Raw genomic sequence first — 19,281 nt, 5'->3', positions numbered from 1 at the left:
TATATGAGGGAGTTTTCCCCCAGTCAATACCTCGCTCTTTAAGCTAAAGTTCGAATTTTGTTCGAATCACAAATCCCTGAATCACAAAGGCTGTTTAATTAGACTGGATAGCTCTTTTGAAAGTACTAAAAAAATCTTTAGTGTAAAGAGTGAGGTATTTACTCATATCTATTGCATAATATCTATTGCATGTTTGTTTGTATTAAAAGAGGTTAAATAGGTTATAAAAAAGAGGTTAAAGAGGTTGTAAAAAAAGGTTAAAGTCTCTATTAAAAGAGACCAACCCCAAAACAAAAGCTTGAACCTCGTTTACTAATTCTTGAAGTTAAAACACAAAAGCTTTACTCTAAGATATTCAAGAGCAGAGACTATATATACCAATATTAAACCCCAAATAGGTAGAGATATATGAAAATACCTCACATTATAGATTAGAAGCACCACATTCCAAATTATTAGCCCAACAACCCAAATTTAATTCTAACACTGATCCTAGGACGTTAAAATAAGAATAAATAAATATTAGCATAAGACCTAACACCCTTACACAAAAAATTTATCTTGACACGTATAGTTCAATCCAACACAAATAACTATGGCCAATACATGAAAATTCTAATCCCCCCCCCCCCAAAAAAAAACAACTTTACTCTAGATACCTAACTACAAACAGAAATTTGAAAAAAGTGCTTATTGGTCTACAAAAAGTAAGAAAATTGAAAAAAACACCCAAGTTACGAAAATTTCAACCTTTAACAAAGAAAATATAAAGTCATATCAGAAAAAAACAAACACATCTTGGACCCCAATTATGAAGATAAATCCCACATAATTTCCCAACTAAGTCTCCAAAAGCCACTAACAGATATACGAAGATTAAATCCAGAAACCCAATTACAAAATTTTAGATCTAAAAAAGAAAACGGAGGAAATCCCAAAATATTGTGACTTCAGTCCTTATATGCGCATTCGTGCCTCCAGGACAAAATATTGATCCTAAAAACAAGAATAAAATTTCATTTTTTATTTCACTCGCAAAAAATTCAATGCAACGCACGAAAACCTTCCCAACACTTGCAAATACCTTTATGAGGGACATATTTATTTTTTATACAAAACAAAATAAGGCCCCACCTATTCAACTTGAAAATAAATTCAAGGAATTTTATTTTGACCAAGTGTATTTCTGTAACACCATATATTAATACATACCAACAAAAAGATTTCCTATAAGTATCGGTCAGATTCCCTGAAAAGGTTGTGCCAATCTACTCAATAAAGTTTCTTTGAAAATGACATAAACATTCCCTTACCTGAAATCCATGCTTTGTTCACTGTATTTTGAATCCTCAAATCCATTTCTCTGGGAACACTATCTGACACTTCACCATTAAGAACCATCCTGAAACTAAAATATGGCACACTTTGCATTTACATAAATACTTCATGTGACGTCATATCGTTTTTGTAATGACGTCATGATAGGAATTATTATTTCGTCTTTTATGATTTTAATATTTATATTTCCTTTGCTTTTTAATTTTATGTCATTTATTAACTATCATTTCAAAACAATTTAAATTTTGAATTTCTTTTCATTCTATATCGTTCTTTTATTTTCTCGAAATTCTCTTCGAAATTCTCTTTTAAATTCTTTTAAGTGTTTTCACTTTTATAACTTTAAGAAATCGAAAATTAATTAAGATTTTAAGGAATAAATATCAGCATATGCAAAATAAACTGACAAATCTAATTTTTTTCAGTAAACTCACTTGATTTTTTTCAGTTATGTAGAAATTATATTTTAGCTTTTAGATAGCATAGGGTTTAGAACCCTACTCAGATTAATTTCTGCTCGTTTTGAGTTTGACTTATTTTAATTTATTTATTGATACTGATTTGTGGTAGTTATATACTTGGTAGATTTTTTTATTCTATTTTTGTTCATGTTTGGTTTAATAGAGCTCTTTACTTTCTTCTGAAAAATTTATTTTGTGCAAAAAGTTTTTTTTAATTAATAATAAAAAAAAGATTTAAGAGAAACGGGAACTTCCTGGGAGCGTGTAAAGGAACACAACTGTTTATTAACATTGCATCAGAATTACTCAAACAAATTAGTGCACTGTTGACAAAATTTGTTAAAGAATTTGAAGCGCAATATTCAAAATTCGGAAAAGGACTATTATTGTTTCTTGACAGAGCTTTTTGACAAATTGTAGAAAAAACCAGCAAATTGGAACAAACATTTTTCAGACGTTCTGACTTGACCAATGTGTTCAAAAATTTCTTTTGCTGCTTTGAGTTTATTTTGACTTAGCTCCTCGAATAAGATCTTAAATTTTCAATACTTGTTTCCAAGTTATTTTTTTTTTTTTTAATTTTAAACCCAATTATAACGTTTCTGCAGGAAAGATATCTTGATTCCTAAGGTAGTGCTACCTAGAATATTTTGTTTAATAGATGGTCGTCAAGTCTCCTTATATAGAAGATCCAAATCGCAGATGCCTTATAATTGATAGACCCGCTTCAATAAGCTCAGTGAATTCCTGAATGAAGAATTGGACTAAACTGAATATATACGTAAATAGAGGTATTTCGAACTATTGTTTTGTCAGTTATATCAATATTTTAAGATAGACTATGTGACATTGATGAATAGCCTATTTTGGCATAGTTTTATAATTAGAAGCTATATTCCTCCTCTTGTGATATTGTGTTTGCCTAGGCTATTAATGATAACTGATACAGGGCCACTATGAGTGGAGGGGGGGGGGTGAATACTCTTGTACATGGCGAACTTAGTATACTGACCAAGATCAAATACAATCTTTGCTGATTTCTTTGTAGGCTATTGGCAAAGCAACAAAATCAAGTATACTACAGTGTAATGGAACCGCTTTCAAAATCTATTAATTGCAAAAATTACACATAACTGAATAAATTATTAACCGAAAAATTCTATTATAGGAAACTGAAAAATTTTACTATAGGCAACTGAAAAATTCGCTTTTTCAGTTTCCTTAAATTCAGATCTAGGCCTAGTACAATGGAATTTGGTAAATTTTTCGCAAATCATATTATTGACTTACGAATAAAGTGAATACTACACTCGATGCCTTTTTTTATGCTCTTTCCAAATATAATAATCATTATTGTCGGAAATGAATTTTATCCCCACCCCTATATATACCAATTCAGGGTAGCCTATATATTTGCCCATTAGGGGGATGGGGATAAATTTTATTTCTGATTTAAATGGGAGGCAAGTTTAAACTTTACCCCTACCCCCTAATGTGCAAATGTATACCCCTGAATTGGTATATATAGGGATGGGGGTAAAATTCATTTCCGACAAAAATGATTATTATGTTTGGAAAGAGCATACAAAAGGCATCAAGTGGTATGTTTACTTTATTCGTAAGTCAATAATATGATTTGCGAAAAATTTACCTGGAATTCCCCTGTCAACATAGCCTGCTAGGCTATATACAAATCTTCGCTGATTTATTTGTAGGCTATTGGCAAAGCAACAAAATTAAGTATAGTACAGTGTAATGGAACCGCTTTATAAAATTTATTAATTACAAAAATTATAGAGAACTGAATAAATTATTAACTGAAAAACTCTACTATAGGAAACTGAAAAATTTGCTTTTTCAGTTTCCTTAAATTCAGTTAATTTCTTACTTTTAGTTGAAAAAATTTTGTCTTTTGTGTTAAATTTTTGTCCTTTTTTCAAACCCTGAGAGGAAATCTCACCACTGTGTAAAATTTCCCCTGAAACCTCCTTCTCCCCACAGAAAATCCACCCACAAAATTTCCATTTATTTTCTAATAACAAATGTTATATGCGAACAGTGGGCAAATTGCATGCTTTACAGCCCTTTTCCCAGAGGCTGTGGTGGCTTGTGTCATCCCCAAAGCCATATGCTAGTTATTACACTTATAAAGGTACTACCGTACAATCCAGAACACACTCAAGAAACGGTTCTAGGCATTTACACCCCCCCCCCCCCGAAAAATAAAAATTATAACTTGGAAAAAACACTTAAATGAAACATAACACTTACTTTATACTGGGATTTTTTTTTTTCAGTTAACAAAATTTCCAGATACCTCGCTATTCTTCTGTAATTTTTTAGTGGCCATACCTAGAAAAAATTATTTTCTGACTTCAAACTGTCAAAATACTTTACCACCCCCCCCCCAAATATATATGCAAATATATAGCCCAAATTATATATTTCCCATATATTCTGTCACTTCTCTTTGTGCTGTCTCGTGCTAAGCTGAAAAAAAACTAACGAAGAAACAGGTTTGTTTTCGAGTTTTACACAGCGTAAACTTTAGTGAGTAGTGCATAATACACAAGTACCAAAATTCCTTCCCCCTACGGAAATAAAAGAAATAAAACTGAAATAAAATCCTCAAATTTGGAAAGCCTTATTTTCCACGGGGGGTGGTATTTTCTGCGACGGGAGGGGGTATTCGCCGGGGGGGGGGGGTAAACGCCGGCCACCTCAAGAAACATGCTCAGTTGAATCAGCTAAAAACCGGTGTATATCTGTCTCTATTTGGAGACAATTAGGGTAGCTTAAGTTCACTGAAAGAAACTAAGTTATAGTTATTTTTAGTTAAATGTTTAATATATGGATTTGGTATTTTGGTTCTATTATGTTAGGTTGCTTTACCCCCATCCTCCCTCATGTGCAAATATATAGCCCAAATTATATTGTTATATAAACTAAAGTATTATATTTTCATCATGTTAGGTGTATTTCATTATGATTAACCTAACTTCACTTTGCGAGTGTGTTCTGGATTGCATGGGAGTACCCTTTTAAACTATCCTGTATCAAATGGGCATTTAAAATTTTGATTGATTGTCTTTGGGGGGAAAGGAGTGTCGGAGGGAGGCTAGTTGCTGGTCCGAAATTTTTGGTCACTTAAAAAGGGCACTAGAACTTTAGATTTCCGATCGAATGAGCCCTCTCTCGATCTTCTCGTACCATAGGTTCGATACAATTCACCCCTGGGAAAAAAGAAGAAGAAAAAAAAACAACAATAAACACGCATCTATGATCTTTCTTCTGACAGAAAAATACAAAATTCTACGTTTTTGTTGATAGAAGCTTGAAGCTCTACAGTAAGGTTCTCTGATATGCTGAATATAATGGTGTGATTTTCATTAAGATCACCTGACAAATTTTATGGTCTTTCCCGCCCTTTTCCAAAAATTAGGTAAATTTTCTCAGCCTCTTAGCTTTTGATAGGTATCACTAGCTTAATGAATTTTTATATTTGAGATCACCACAAAAATACAATTCTCATGATGCATTAATTGTTGTCAAAATTGTTTTTTTTAGAGCTTCAGTTACTATTGGGTCGAGTCGCTCCTTACAGTTCGTTACCGCGAACAGTTTTAAATACAGTTCTGTCTTAGTGACTACAATGGAATTGTTCATAGTAGCCTATGTTCAGAGGTGGTTTTATGGGAGGGACAAAAGGGTCACTTGCCCCTGGCGCAGAAATTTTAGGGGTGGAAAAATTTAAATAAATAATTTAACGGTTATAATCACTTTGTAATTTTTGAAATTTTGTTTTATTAAAATAAAGTAGAGGGTGCAGTTAACAAATGAAAAAAAATAATAAGTTACTAATTAATTAATATAAATAAAAATATATTAGAATTTGAAAATAATTAAATAATGATAATCATAATAATCAAATAGCTTAAATAATATATTCATATTAATTTAAAATTTAAATATTTATAAAAAATTTACAAAGAGAGAAAAAACTCAATGAAAAAACGACAAATGAGACTGCGGCCAGTAAAGAGAAATGATCAAAAACTGAAACAACGTGGATATTTCGCCTGTATCAAAACTAGGCGTCTTCAGCACAAGAGAAACAAAGATGAAAACAAAAATAAAACTAAAAACAAATAAAACCACCACCAATAAAATACAATTGTCGCAACTGATCCACGTAGGGAAAAGAAGCTATTAGTGTTCAGTGTTCTTTGTTCTAAGGATTTTGTTTTCTCTACCTCCCCCACGGACAAGCTTTGCTTTTTAGGGGAGGCAGCAATAATTTTTTGTTGATACGTTTTTTTTTCAATAAATCCTTCTTCTTCTTCTTCTTCTTATTAGAGTTACTTCGATAAGAACGCCAAAGCAACTGAGGCAAAAATATAAAAAATTGAAATTTGCTTAAGATCTATCATTATATATTTATATATATAAATATATATTTATATTTTTAAAAATTATAAATTAATTAATAAATTGAAAATTATTTTGTTACTAAATGAAAATTTTGCCTGAAAACTCTGGGATACAGGGGGGGGGGGGGTCCAATCAAGATTTTGCCCTGGGCACAAGAGAGGCCAGAACCGTTATTGCCTATATTATTTGAAATAACTTAAAACAGTGGATAAAAATGTAAGGAAACATGATACTCTAATTAATCACAACAAGTTGCATATTATAAAGTAAGAATTTCATTGTTTAGTGTTTTCTTTTAGTTTTCTAGGCAATATATCCTAGGGCTATATCTGGGACCATCAAGGGGGAATGGGGTGTATTGTCTTAAACACGGATACGATATTCAAAAAGAACATAGAATATAGAGCCCCTTGTCTACAATTTTTACCGGAAACAGTGTTGAATGGAGAATTGAATGATACTACTCATTTGTTACTATGCTGTTTATTTCAAAAGAGGCCATGCATAATCCAACAAAGAAGTCGTGTATCACAGGGGGGAGGGAGACTGGAGAAGCTGTCCTGGGTGCTGCAGCTAGGTTGCCCTATGACCAATATTTTTTTTAAAGGCAGTTCATAAGCCATTGGATAGTTCACATAAATTTTGTGAGGTAGATGAGAGACTAATTATGTCCTTGGCGTTACCAAACCTGCGATTGATCTTGGGTACCAAGGGGCTAATAACTGACCGTCGCAGGTGTCCCTTCCTTCGTGCCTCCGGCTGTGCCTCCGGCACCACACCTGAAACAGCGTGTTCCTGGAAGCGAAGGAACACAGTTTTATCTTTGGCTTATGGAAAGCCTGCGGCGCGTTTTTTTACGACGGCAAACTTTATCCTCTTGAGAGGTTATCTTTACTTGGTCGTGTTGTTTACTGCGTTCGACATTGGAGATACTGGGTCCTAAAAAGTGGACATTATGCTTTGAACGAGAATTTTATTACCACAAACCTTTACCATTGCCTAGAGATAAATATGCATTCACTAGTGTTTCTCATTCGTCGGTTCAAACGGCTTGGGCTCGAACGTCTTTTAAAACTCTCCGACATGAATAGCCAACCGTGTGAAGATTTTTTTTAGGAAGATGCGGTCTCAAACCAGCACTTACAGTACTGTAATAAACTTTTCGTTCCTCCAACTTCTACATCGAATTCGTCGATATGAAAGTATAACTGATTTTGAAGCTCAATATTATAATGAACAGTTGTCCTTGCCCAAGGCCAAGCGAGTTAGATCCCTTGGTGCTGTGTCTGTTAGTTCCGATTTTTCTTTGCCAGGGGACGATGAAATCAAGCTGGAGCTAGGGTGAGCTCGTATTGAAAGCCAGCGAATAATGAAAGCCTTGATACCCGACGACGTACTTTCTGCTTTCGGTCCCCAAGTACCGAATTTTCGTCTTTCTGTACTTCACGACAGTGACTCAGACGATGACCCAGAGGAAAATACTCTGTCCGATAAGCAGGAAAAGGCTTCCGCGACTGACACTGAATCGGGCTCGGAAAGTGACGGCATCTTTGAAGATTTGCCAGTGATTGCTCACTGTATGAAACACCAAGTTGAGAAAAATTGGGTTAGTGAGCCAGTGACGAACATGAAGAATTCTAGGTTTTGTCTTGTCAAGACTTCTGACGGCTCCATAGCACCATTAAAAAAATCCACGCTGTTGTGGCTTCTGAGGGAAAGCTCTGAGAAGCTGAGTAGTGACCGATTAAAATGGGTGATGGTCCAAGGCCGACAAGTAGGACTACGTGAGTTGCCACCAACCAATGCAGAGGTCAGTATGAAATCCGAATTGTGTATCGGTGAATGGTGCGTTTACAGACCGATTGGCAGGGGAAAGAGAGTATTAGTTGGGCGGGTCATACAGTTTGGCTACTTGTCTGGGCGAAGATGCCACTCAATTGACACGCAGAATATGGCGATGCCGTTCCCTGACGACATAGGAATTCTGTTCCAGTGGTTACGGCTGAATGCTGATCTCACATTAACTGCAGCATTGGTAGACCAGGGTTACTGTGACTCCAGCCTGTATATCATGCATTCAGCAGAACCCGTTTCAATGGAAATCGGCACCAACATTGTCTTTGGCCTTGACTCAGACGTCTTCACAAAGCTGAATTCATTTATCCAGAAGAAAGGGTTCCATTCTTTTGTTGTCTCGTCAGCATCGCAATCATTATGTTAAAAATGGCACCTAAACCCAAAACTGACCTCAAGACCATATCCACCACCATCGCCATGTTCTGTGTGTCAACAGAAGGAATTTTGTTTAACATTTTTCAGAGGTAGTTGTTATTTTTTCCTTCCCCTCCGCCTCTCCACTCGGTGATATTTTAATACAAAAAAATATAAATCTTAAAACTTTATACATTATCATATCACCTAAACTTCAAAAAAAAAAAAAAAAATATTATATACCAGTCAATGTATTCGTGGACATGAAGGCACACTACCATTTAACTTTTTTCTTGCCAAATATCTATCGCTCCCCCCGTTCCAGGGTGTCCTTCCCCCTCTAGGAGACGCTTTTCCGGTGGCATTTTTACTTCAATTTCTTAAAATTCATATCCTTCAATTTTCACTAATACGAATTCGAATTTTAAAGGTGGTCTTCTAATTGGCTTACTCTTACAACTTTAAAATTTTTTAACACAAAAAAAACTATTTGCTCTCCCGTAGACTGGCCATCCTCCGTCCACAAGAAAGACTTTCTTGCGGTGACACTTTTTTCCTTCTTTTTTTTCTTTTTTTTTTCAGCCCTTTTTACGACCAACCTTAATCAACAAAAAAAAACAAAATACAACCAACCCATCAACAAAAAAACAAAAATAACCTTAATACCGACGTGCATGAGGGCACAGAACTGAACAGAATGTTGAACCATGTCTCCTATGGACGAGGAGGCCACCCACGGCGGGGCTGGTCCTTCCAGCTCAAGTGCGTTTGCCTCTCGTCCCCTATTCGCTTGAGTTCTTGATATAATTTTATGAGTCTCGAATGCATTCCGAGATCTAGGGCAGCGAAAGCGATGAATACCATCGGAAAACTTGTTATGCTCAGTAGAAGACTTAGTAGTAGAAGACTTAGTGTTTATACTTGTGCTAACCGAGCTTTGTTTGATTTACTGAAGCTCATTTGTCCAGTTTCTTAGGGTTGTCATTTGAGCTGTGATTATCGAGATGATTACTGAAACGTACCAATAAATATCTGAGAAACTAGTTATTTTTTTTTAGTTGGTTGCTTTACTTAGCGCTTTTTACTAATAACTCGGTAGTAACAGTTTTTCTGACTGTTGCTTTACAGATTTCTCTTCAAATGCCCAAAGGCCTGGGTTTAATACCAAGAAAGTTAGATTCTAAGGACATTCGGGAAAAAGGGATCTGTGTTTCTTCCGGATTCTTTTGTGTCAAAGCAGCAGATTCCTTTTTTTTAGAACAATTAAGAATCCGAGATCCAAGGGTGCGTCTTGGCACACCAACTAAACAGAAAAGCAGGTATGATAAAAGGGAAAGGGACGTGTGAAGACGTGATAAAAGGCAACTTTTACCGCTGGCCAAGCCATATTGAATAGGGCTGCGAAGCGTGACGTCAATTCTTGGGCAGGAAATTCAAATAACGATGAAACGTGGATGCGTAGACATGTTTTTTCGGAGCTCTGGCGAATAGTTTTGACCTGAAATATTTGTCGTAGATCGTACTAATCCACCAGAACGTTTTCACGTCGAAATAATACTAGGAATATTGACAATCAGTTGTTAGTTACAACTAGAAACCACGTTTCACGGTACTTTGAATTTCGCACCTTGCTTTTTACGTCATCACCGCGCAGCCCTATGTTGTATAACTTAAAAATGGTGTTCTGGGATTTTTTTTTTTAATTTCGGGATTTTTTTTAAAAGAAAAATCGGAATTTTATTTTTGAGCTGGTGGCAACGCTGCATGTGTAATAGGAAAAAGTGACACCATCAGTATCATCGTAGGGTTACCTAGTTTTTGCATGGATATCAACAACTTGCAGTCCTCCGTTCTTCTTCTTTAGGTATATATCAGTTGTTTTCAGTCTTGGGGGTTCTTTTCCTTGCCAAATAAACCCGTAAATGATTTTTTCCAAGTTTTAAAAGATCGCTTCTGAAGGTGCTGAAATATTCGACAGATACCGAATAACAGGCAAGCTGTATATATTTACATATTGTGCCCTTTGGAATATTTTATAAGTTTCCTTCCCTGTCCATTTTTAATGCCTCCGGCATGCCTCCGGCGTGCCTCCGTGCCTCATGCCTCCAGGTGTCCCTCAAAATGCCCAGTTGTTAACCCCTCGTTGGGTACTTAAGCTATAAGGAAAGGGGGGCTGGTTTATTTCTTAAAGTGTGATGCCCCCTCAATGGAATTCTTGACTTTGATATTGGGGAGGGGGTAGTATCATCCCTAGAAGACTGATTCCCTCGGTGGCAGATCCAGAATTTTGGGAAAGAGGTTGGTTGCTGGTATTTTTTTTTCAATGGGTTTGTAGGGTAGAATTTCCCAGCTTTTCTATGCTCAAAAGCGTAGAATAGAATTTAGAACTGTTTTTGGCTTGATAGGTTTGCATAAATCCCAGTTTGAGGCGTAATGACTTTGTGCGTGATTCCTTTGCTGAATTAAAAGCCATACTAACAAAAAATAATGCAATTCGATTCTCAATTCAAAATTCTTTTCAAATAAAATATTCGCTACTGTGACCGTTGCATCCCAACCCTCCTTCCCCTAATACACTGTCGTCAATCCACAAAAATTTAGGATGGGAGGGGGGGTGGTAGTACAATACGTCAAGATATAGAGGGGGACAAACTGTTTTTTTTAATGTTCCCAATGGAAATATCTTAAAATTCATTTTCAATTAAAATACCCCCCTCCCAAAACCAACAACAGTATTTTCAAGAGGGGGGGGGGGCACAATTGACACCACTGCTATAATAGTCCAAGGTTATATAAAAGTTTGCTTAGGTTCTTTATTTTCAAATTTTCATTATTAACCAACAATTGATAAAAATTAGCCTAAACACAAAAAACATACGGCTATATCAAGGCATCAGAGAAAGGGTATGGAAGCAATTTTCGTGGCAGCAAATATCATATGTGAAAAGGTTGCTGAATTAGGAATCAAATGACATTAGTCTTTTGTTATTTTAGTGTTTAGTTGAAACAAATAATATTGTAGCAAAATTACTAAAGATTTGTTAAATAGACTACATCCCAGTCAAGGATTGCCCCCCTTTCCAATCCTTTATTTGAATAAATTTTTTTTCCAAGAAGGAAGTTGTCACCCCTCCTCCTATTATTGGTGGGTTGTCTTAGTAGCTTAGTTCCTCTTCAATAAAACCTTCGTCCTCCACCCCTCCAACCCCTAAAGACCAAACGAGTGTGAACCCACGAACTTATCCCTTATGCAAAAATAGCGTTTTGATAACCTATTTTATATTTATAGTTGCATAGGTCCACAATCATGGTGTTTAACAATGGTTCAGGAAGTAATTCTGACGCAGCCAGTGTTGGCTCGGGAACGTCGAGTTTGTCATCCGACCTCCGCGGGAACTGGAATGTTGGATTAGTTAACTCTTCATTAAAGAAGTATCTTACGGCCGAAACTTTCGGATTTAAGGTTAGTTCCTCAACATTTTACTGATAACAATTCTGACCTTTGTAGCCCATCTCATGTCTTTTTATTAAAGAAAGAAAAAATAAGAATAATAAAGGAATAGCTCATCCTATTTAAAAAGTAGAGAACCCATGCCATTCTGAAAAAGTCAACAAAATAAGAAGAGAAAAAAGATTGTAGACTTCCTCCAGTGGAAGTATAAAACTGCTTTTAATTGTGATTTAACTTGCCAAAGAGCCTATCAGGTGACTGCTATAAATAAGAGAAAACGTATATTCTTGTAAGGATCGGAGAAAAAACATTTTGTCTGCTTTCCCCAACCACGTATTTCTAAGTCAACTTACCTTCTTCCCCCCAAAAATTTTATCGGAAAACTTTTATTTTAATTTGTTAACTTTAATAATATTTAACGAAATTCAATCTAATGATAAATATTCGCATGTCTACAGGCTTCAAGTACCCGTTGTATAACATCGTTCGATTGTTTTCAGAGTTGAAGATTAGTGGTCGAGTTAAGGACACTTACGAATTATGTAGGTAGGGAAAAAGGTCGAGAAAGGGCTATTTTTATACAATTCTTTCATTGGCTTTGTTTTCATACGTTTACCTCCTGCCACCTTTAGACATGGGATGAAGGGGTTTTGTTTGACGTGAATTTAAAAAAGGAGGAATTGAAATTAAGGGGGAATAGTTTACCAGTTGGGGTAAGAAGGAAGTATTTAGGGCGGAGGAGAGGGCAAGATGGTCCTTATTTGACCGAGGTGTGGAAGTATGGATGAGAGTGTGGGTAATTTGATGTATGAGTGGGTAAAACTGAATGAGTTGAAAAGTGAAGTGTAGAGAAAGTCTGAGTTTGATGAGAGATGGCTGAGTAATCTAACGTGGGAGGCTTTTTTTGCAAGCATTACAAACTTAGGACAATTTCTCAGGTAGGCAATGGAGCACAGAAGTAGATTTTTGTGATTTGTGTTTTTCTTCGTTTGTGTTATGTAATGACAATTATTTAAAAATGAATCTTTTTGTTTTGTATTGCCATGGATGTAGGGCTTTTAGTGCAATGAAACTTACTACATGTACACTTTCATAGAATGTGAAAACCCGAGGAAGTAGTACATAATCTTTTGTCTTTAATCTGTATTAAAATATATGTTTTTCTTTAACCATTTAGATTCAATTTTGTTTATTACAAAATGAACACATAGCATCAATCCAAGTGGCTGCCCAAAGAAAGACATAAAAGCACTTGATACTGGGTGACCACATATATAACAATCACTTAACAAACAAAAATCTTAACAAACAAACAAAACAAACAAAAATGGAAATAAATAATAATAAATAAACAACAAAATTATGACCAATCTCTAATCAAAAAAAAACATCTATGAACCAAGGCCCAAAAGTAAATTTTTCATTTTTTTTTTAAACAAATCAAGGTGCTCCTCCGCCCGAATGCTCACTGGAAGTGAATTCCAAATCTTAAGAGCTATATATCTGACAGAAAAACCTGCTCTAGTTCCACTTCTGTATTCAGTGACCAGATTGTCAGCATTGTGGGTACTATAACTCTGAAGTGAATTATTTCTGTATCTAATATATAGTGATTTATTAGATACTGAAGTATTAAGCATAAATTTTTTTGTTGCAACGAGAAAACGTATTCTATGCAAACAAAACTTCTTTTGGGTAAAAATCAGTTATTCCTTGCATAGGTGCAGGCAGGTCTCACCTCGATTGGAAGTGGGATTCAGAATTTTGGGTACTTTTATATTTTAGCGACCACACTTAAGAAGTGAAGTTAAGTTAGTCATATTGAAATATACCAAAATAGGATAAAAATATAATACTTTAGCAACAGAATATTGGAAACTACAGCAGTGAATTATAGAAAGCAGGCTGCCTAGAACAAATTATATTAAATACCTAACCTAACCAACTCTATATGTTAAATATTTCATTAAAATATACCTGCATACAATATTATATCCAGGAGGGTAGGGAATTTGACCCCCCCCCCCCCGAAATGTTTGTCCGACTCGTTAAAACGTAATAAAAATGAATATAAACAAATATCTGATGTGTTTTTTTAATGTTTCTTGGGTACTTGTCAAGAATCCAGGTACACACGCGACAAGTGAAGTTTCGTTAATGCTAATGAAATAAAAAAAAATAGGATGAATATATGATAGTTTAGAAACAAAATTGGGTTATATATTTGCACATTAGGAGGGGGGGGGGGTAAAGCATAGCATTTATTAAATACGTAACCTAACCTAGTTTAAATCTTTGTCACGGAGTGAGCAACGCCTCACAAACCAGTTTATCAATAGCAGCTTTGAGATTTGGATGCGGTCTTTCTCGCGTTTGTACCTGGGTTCTAGACAAGTACCGTTTTTTGTAACCCTTCCCCCAAAAAATCCTTTTGACCCCCCCCCCCAACAAAAAAGTCGATACGACCCTGCCTGCATAGTGGTTTATCTCACTCGGGCTAAGTTAATTATCTCCGAGTACACACAGAAAACTGGTTCTACAACAGGTCAAGAACAAAAGTGTGGTCGCTATAATTTACAAGTACCGGATTTTGTTTCGCCGGTTGGAGGGGGATCAAAATCGATAAATATAGTTTAAGACTACTTTTGCAATTTTTCACGACCCCCCCCCCTCTTTCTTAGGTATTATCTTATCTCTTCCTTTTATTTATTCACAGTTGTGGTGCAAAAAATCATGCACCAAAAACCCTTTTGTCTGAAACTCTAAATGTAATGATTACTGAACAAATAAGATGATTTTATATTTATATTGCCTCCTCAAAAGCAAGGGTTTAAATTGCTTTTTGAGAGGACCGGGGAATTGTCCCCTCCAGATGCAGTTTTCTCCCTATCCAGGCCTAATTTTTCCCCCCTTTCCAACAGTTTCAAGCGTAAGTAATTTTTATGAATGCAATTGTGATTACGGTTGTATAGTGTTGTATGTATTATATCTTGTAATTCATAAGATATAAATTATCACTCAATTTGGCTCAAAATTTATCCTCTATTGTATTTTTGCTAGTTCACTCTACTTTCGGCTGTTTATTGGAAATTAGTTTGTCCCCTCCAGATTTTTTTTTAATTTACGCCAATCCCCAAAACAACTACTATTACTATTAACAACTCACCGCAGCACCAAGCCACCCGAGGCCAGCACAGCTGCGCACGCTCCTCCTCCATCCCAATCTTTTCAAAGCATCTCTCTTTACACACTCCCAGGAAATTCTCATTCCCCTTAAATCTTTCATTGTGACATCTTCTCCCCTCCAACCGCGGACGACCCTCTTTACGTTTAGCCCTAGACGGTTGGCCAAAAAGGACAGTCTTTGGTAATCTGTCATCCTTTATCTGCAGAACGTTAAATTAGTATGTCCGATTGGATTCATAGACATAAAATTACCAGCTATAACAAATTATATAACTGCTGTAATATTGAAGTCTTATTGTTAAAAATAATTCTCGTATTTTTCTTCTGTCAATATTTAATGAAAAAACAGCGTCTCACTTATAGGGGAACATTTCAGAGGATGAAACATAGGTTGGTCTTGCTCGACTATTTACAACTGGACAAATTACAAATTATAAGGATCGCCCTCTTTTGGAACAAACATTTTCAACGATGGGTCGCCCAATTTCCGCCACCTGGGGCATAGGAGCTTGACGTGTGCTGCACAGTCTCGTTACGCATGGCACAGTCCCCTCGACGCTTGATAAAGTTTCTCCCCGCTTGGAAAACTTCCCCACTTCTGGCATGCGAAAACCGGTGTGCGTAATTTTTGAAAGTTAGCCACTCTCGATTTTAAAATCATATCATTGAGAATTTCCTACCATACAGAGTCCTAATTTAGATTTCTTCATTTATCTTAGGTTAATTCTGTGTGACGAAAGTAACCTTGTATGAGCTTGTAATGTAGCTCATTTATTCCGGATTCTTTTAAAAAGTAAATATTTTCCTGAAAGTGTGCATGCTACTTATAGACCAATTAATTAATAAGACATTCGTTGTAATGGTCGAAGAGCTGCCCTCTCTCCTCCATTTGGTGTGCATCTCGGAGCGCCACATGTGCTGCACAGATCCGCCACGTGTAGCATAGTTCTGCCACGCTTAGCACACTTCCTGCAGCGCTTGGTACAGTTCCGCCATGCTTGGGATGTGGTACCTGGTGTACGTGATTTCTGAAAGTTAGTAACCCCTTGATAATGACCAGAAAGAAAAAGAAGGAAAGGCTCCCGAGTAACAGGAGCATAGAATAGATTCTATATCTATTATAGAATCTATATCGATCTATTATATAGAATCTATATCTATATTATAGATTCTATATTATAGAATATTATAGATTCTATATCTATTATATAGAATCTATAGAATCTATAGATTCTATATCGCTCTATATCGATAGAGCGGTCAAATCGAATTGGAGGTGGAAGGGTCCAACTGCCTGAAACAGGGGCGAACCTCCAGCATTTTTATTGGAGGGGCAAGAGGAATTCATATCCAGATGGTCAAGAGGTATGGGATATATAATATTTTTTTCTCCACATTATTGGGGGAGAGAACTTCCCCCCCCCCTGGCCCCTCCAACAAACGACGCCCCTGGCAGGAAAGGTCTTTTTTAGCCAATGTATCAAAAACAGTTCATGGTAACGAACTGTAAGTAAGGAGCGACCCGGCTCAATAGTAACCGAAACTATAAAAAACGGAATTTTGATACCAATAGATACATCAAAAGAATGAAATTTTTATGCTGATTTAAAATATATAAGTTTCATGAAGTTTAGTCTTACCCATCAAAAGTTACGCGCCTGAGAAAATTTGCCTTATTTTCGAAAAAAGAGGGAAAACAACCCCTAAAAGTCATAGAACTTTAATGAATATCGCAACATCAGAGTCAGCGTATCAGAGAACCCTGCTATAGAAGTATCAAGCTCCTCTCTGCAAAAATGTAGAATTTTGCCATAATGAAGATCACTGTTGCTTGTTTTTTTTTTGGTTGTTGTTGGTTTTTTTTGTTTTTTTTTTGTTGTTTTTTTTTCAGGGGGGATCCTATCGATCCAGTAGTCCTAGAATATCGTGAGAGGGCTCATTCGAACGGAAATTAAAAGTTCTAGTGCCCTTTTTAAGTGACCAAAAAAATTGGAGGGCAACTTGGCCCCCCCACGCTATTTTTTTCCCGAAGTCACCCAATCAAAATTTTGAGATAGCCATTTTGTTCAGCATAGTCGAAAATCTAATTAATATGTCTTTGAGGATGACGTAATCCCCCACAGTTCCCGGGGGAAGGGCTGCTAGTTATAAACTTTGCCCGTTGTTTACATATAGTATTGGTTATTGGGAAGTATACAGGCGTTTTCAGGAGGAATTTTTTCTGGTGGGAGAAACTTAACACGAACGGAAATTATTACGCATATGAGGGGATTCGCCCCTCGTCAATACCTCGCTCTTTGCGCTAAAGTTTTTTTTAGTACTTTCAAAAGAGCTATTTATTCTAATTAACCTGCCTTTGTGATTCAGGAATTTGTGATTCGAACAGAATTCGAACTTTAGCGTAAATAGCGAGGTATTGACTAGGGGGCGTACTCCCTAACACACGTAATAAAAACATACGAATATAGAAAGTCGTTACATAAGTTAATTCATAAGTTACGTCAGGAGATAATTTCGAGAAAGCCATTTAGCCAAAAAAAAATTAAAATTAATATGCAAATTTCGTTTTAATTATTCATGTACAGTGAGCCAAAATCAAAGCTGCATTAATTCAAAAACTTTCAGAAATTAAATAAAAAAAGACTCTTTTTTTTTAACTGAAAGTAAGGAGAGACATTAAAACTTAAAACGAACAAAAATTATTCCGTATATAGAAGGGTAAGTCTCCTCCTCAACGCCCCGCTCTTTGCGCTGAAGTTTGACTCTGTCTCACAACTTTATTTTTTAAAACAAAAAAAAAACTTTAGCGTAAAGAGCGAGGCCTTGAGGGGGGGGGGACAGCCCCTTTCATATGCGGAATAATTTCTGTTCGTTTTAAGTTCTAATGTCGCTCCTTACTTTCAGTTAAAAAAACGTTTTTTTTATATTTAATTTCTTTTCTCAAAAAGAATTACATGGTTTTGGTGTCTTTGTTTTGAAATTGAAAAATAGAGGTCTAAATGTGCACTTCTTTCAATTTTGATCCTCTTCCCCTCCATAGGAAAACGCTGACCAATTCCCAGGAGGGCTAGACTGATACTATTTCTGATGAAATCTTTTTAGTCTCCTTTTTCCTCGCCATCATAGCTAGTTGAATAACTTGTCTTTTATTGATTTGACCAGAGATGATCATTGAAGTTTAAACGGTTTTTTTTTTAATTTCGTCTGTCTTACTCAAAGAAAAAGAATCCGATGCCGGTTTCCAGCAAGGGTTGCCAACTGGACACATTTATGTTAAAAGGACACATTCCCAGTGCCGGGACACAATGACATTTAAGGGCAAAAATTGACACATTTTAAGGATTTAGGACATAAAACGGCAAAAAGGGACACATTTTGTAAATTTAAGACTTAAAACGAAATATTTCTCAACTGGATATTTTGGTTTAAAAGAATGTCACTTTTCACCAAAGTTTTATATGGAATTTTTTTCGTTTTCATTATTTTTTATATTAACTGGCCGCTTTGAAAGAGGTTTACAAAGCGTCCTTTGTTCAATAATACAACTGGCAAAAAAAAAATAACCTCTAGTTTTGAGATTTCAAGATGGACACATTTTAGCTAAAAATTACACATTTTTGGATGCTCAGGAGACACATTCATGGACCTGTTTCCAGCAACCCTGTCGGCAACCCTGTTTCCAACGAGCTGTTTATTAGTCAGGTAAAAACCTGTACTAAGCTTGATGATCGATCATCGATTACTAGATTCATAAAAGGTTAATAATATTAAATAGCTGGAATAAATTTTTCACATAAAAATTTGTTTAGCAGAAAAGGTGAGAAAGTGTGCAAATATGTATTAGTTAACTACACACATAGAAGAAAACCTGTTTTCATTCTATGCTTATTACCACTACCCGAGTAAGCTCGAATTAAATACCCTGACGAGTAGACAAGGGCATTTGTGCCTATTGTTTTGCTAGCGACACAAGGTTAAAAACGCTGCTTTAGATCGAAAATTTTCGCCGCAGGTTGAATAATTGATCAGTTATGAGTAATCACGTCTGTTATTCTTTGCATACATGGATGGGCGCAGAGCCGTTCAAAGGGCAAGAGAGGGGGGACAACCGGGTCGGTTGCCCTTGTCGCCGCAGGTAGGGGTGGCTGGGTGACTGCCCACTTTGATTAAATTTTTAATTTAATTTGACTTTTTTGCTTTTAT

The 19,281-nt window shown here is 35.9% G+C and overlaps 1 protein-coding gene across 1 annotated transcript in view; it reads left to right on the top strand.

The window, feature by feature from the left end:
• The first annotated feature begins 2,498 nt into the window (after positions 1-2,498).
• The window catches only part of sn (fascin domain-containing protein singed), an 88,725-nt gene continuing 71,942 nt past the window's right edge, over positions 2,499-19,281 (top strand). Inside the window, exons 1-2 of the mRNA XM_089086589.1 lie at positions 2,499-2,590; positions 11,731-11,904. Of these exons, the coding sequence (XP_088942715.1) occupies positions 11,749-11,904 (156 nt within the window). The 5' untranslated portion in view covers positions 2,499-2,590; positions 11,731-11,748. The remainder of the gene's footprint in view (positions 2,591-11,730; positions 11,905-19,281) is intronic.

This window comes from Artemia sp. Qi Xiang Cuo, chromosome 3 (genome assembly GCF_049724085.1).
Source record: "Artemia sp. Qi Xiang Cuo chromosome 3, ASM4972408v1, whole genome shotgun sequence".
Classification (NCBI taxonomy): Eukaryota; Metazoa; Arthropoda; class Branchiopoda; order Anostraca; family Artemiidae; genus Artemia; species Artemia sp. Qi Xiang Cuo.
Note: the sequence above shows the minus strand (reverse complement) of the source record. Positions and strands in the feature narration are given on the sequence as shown.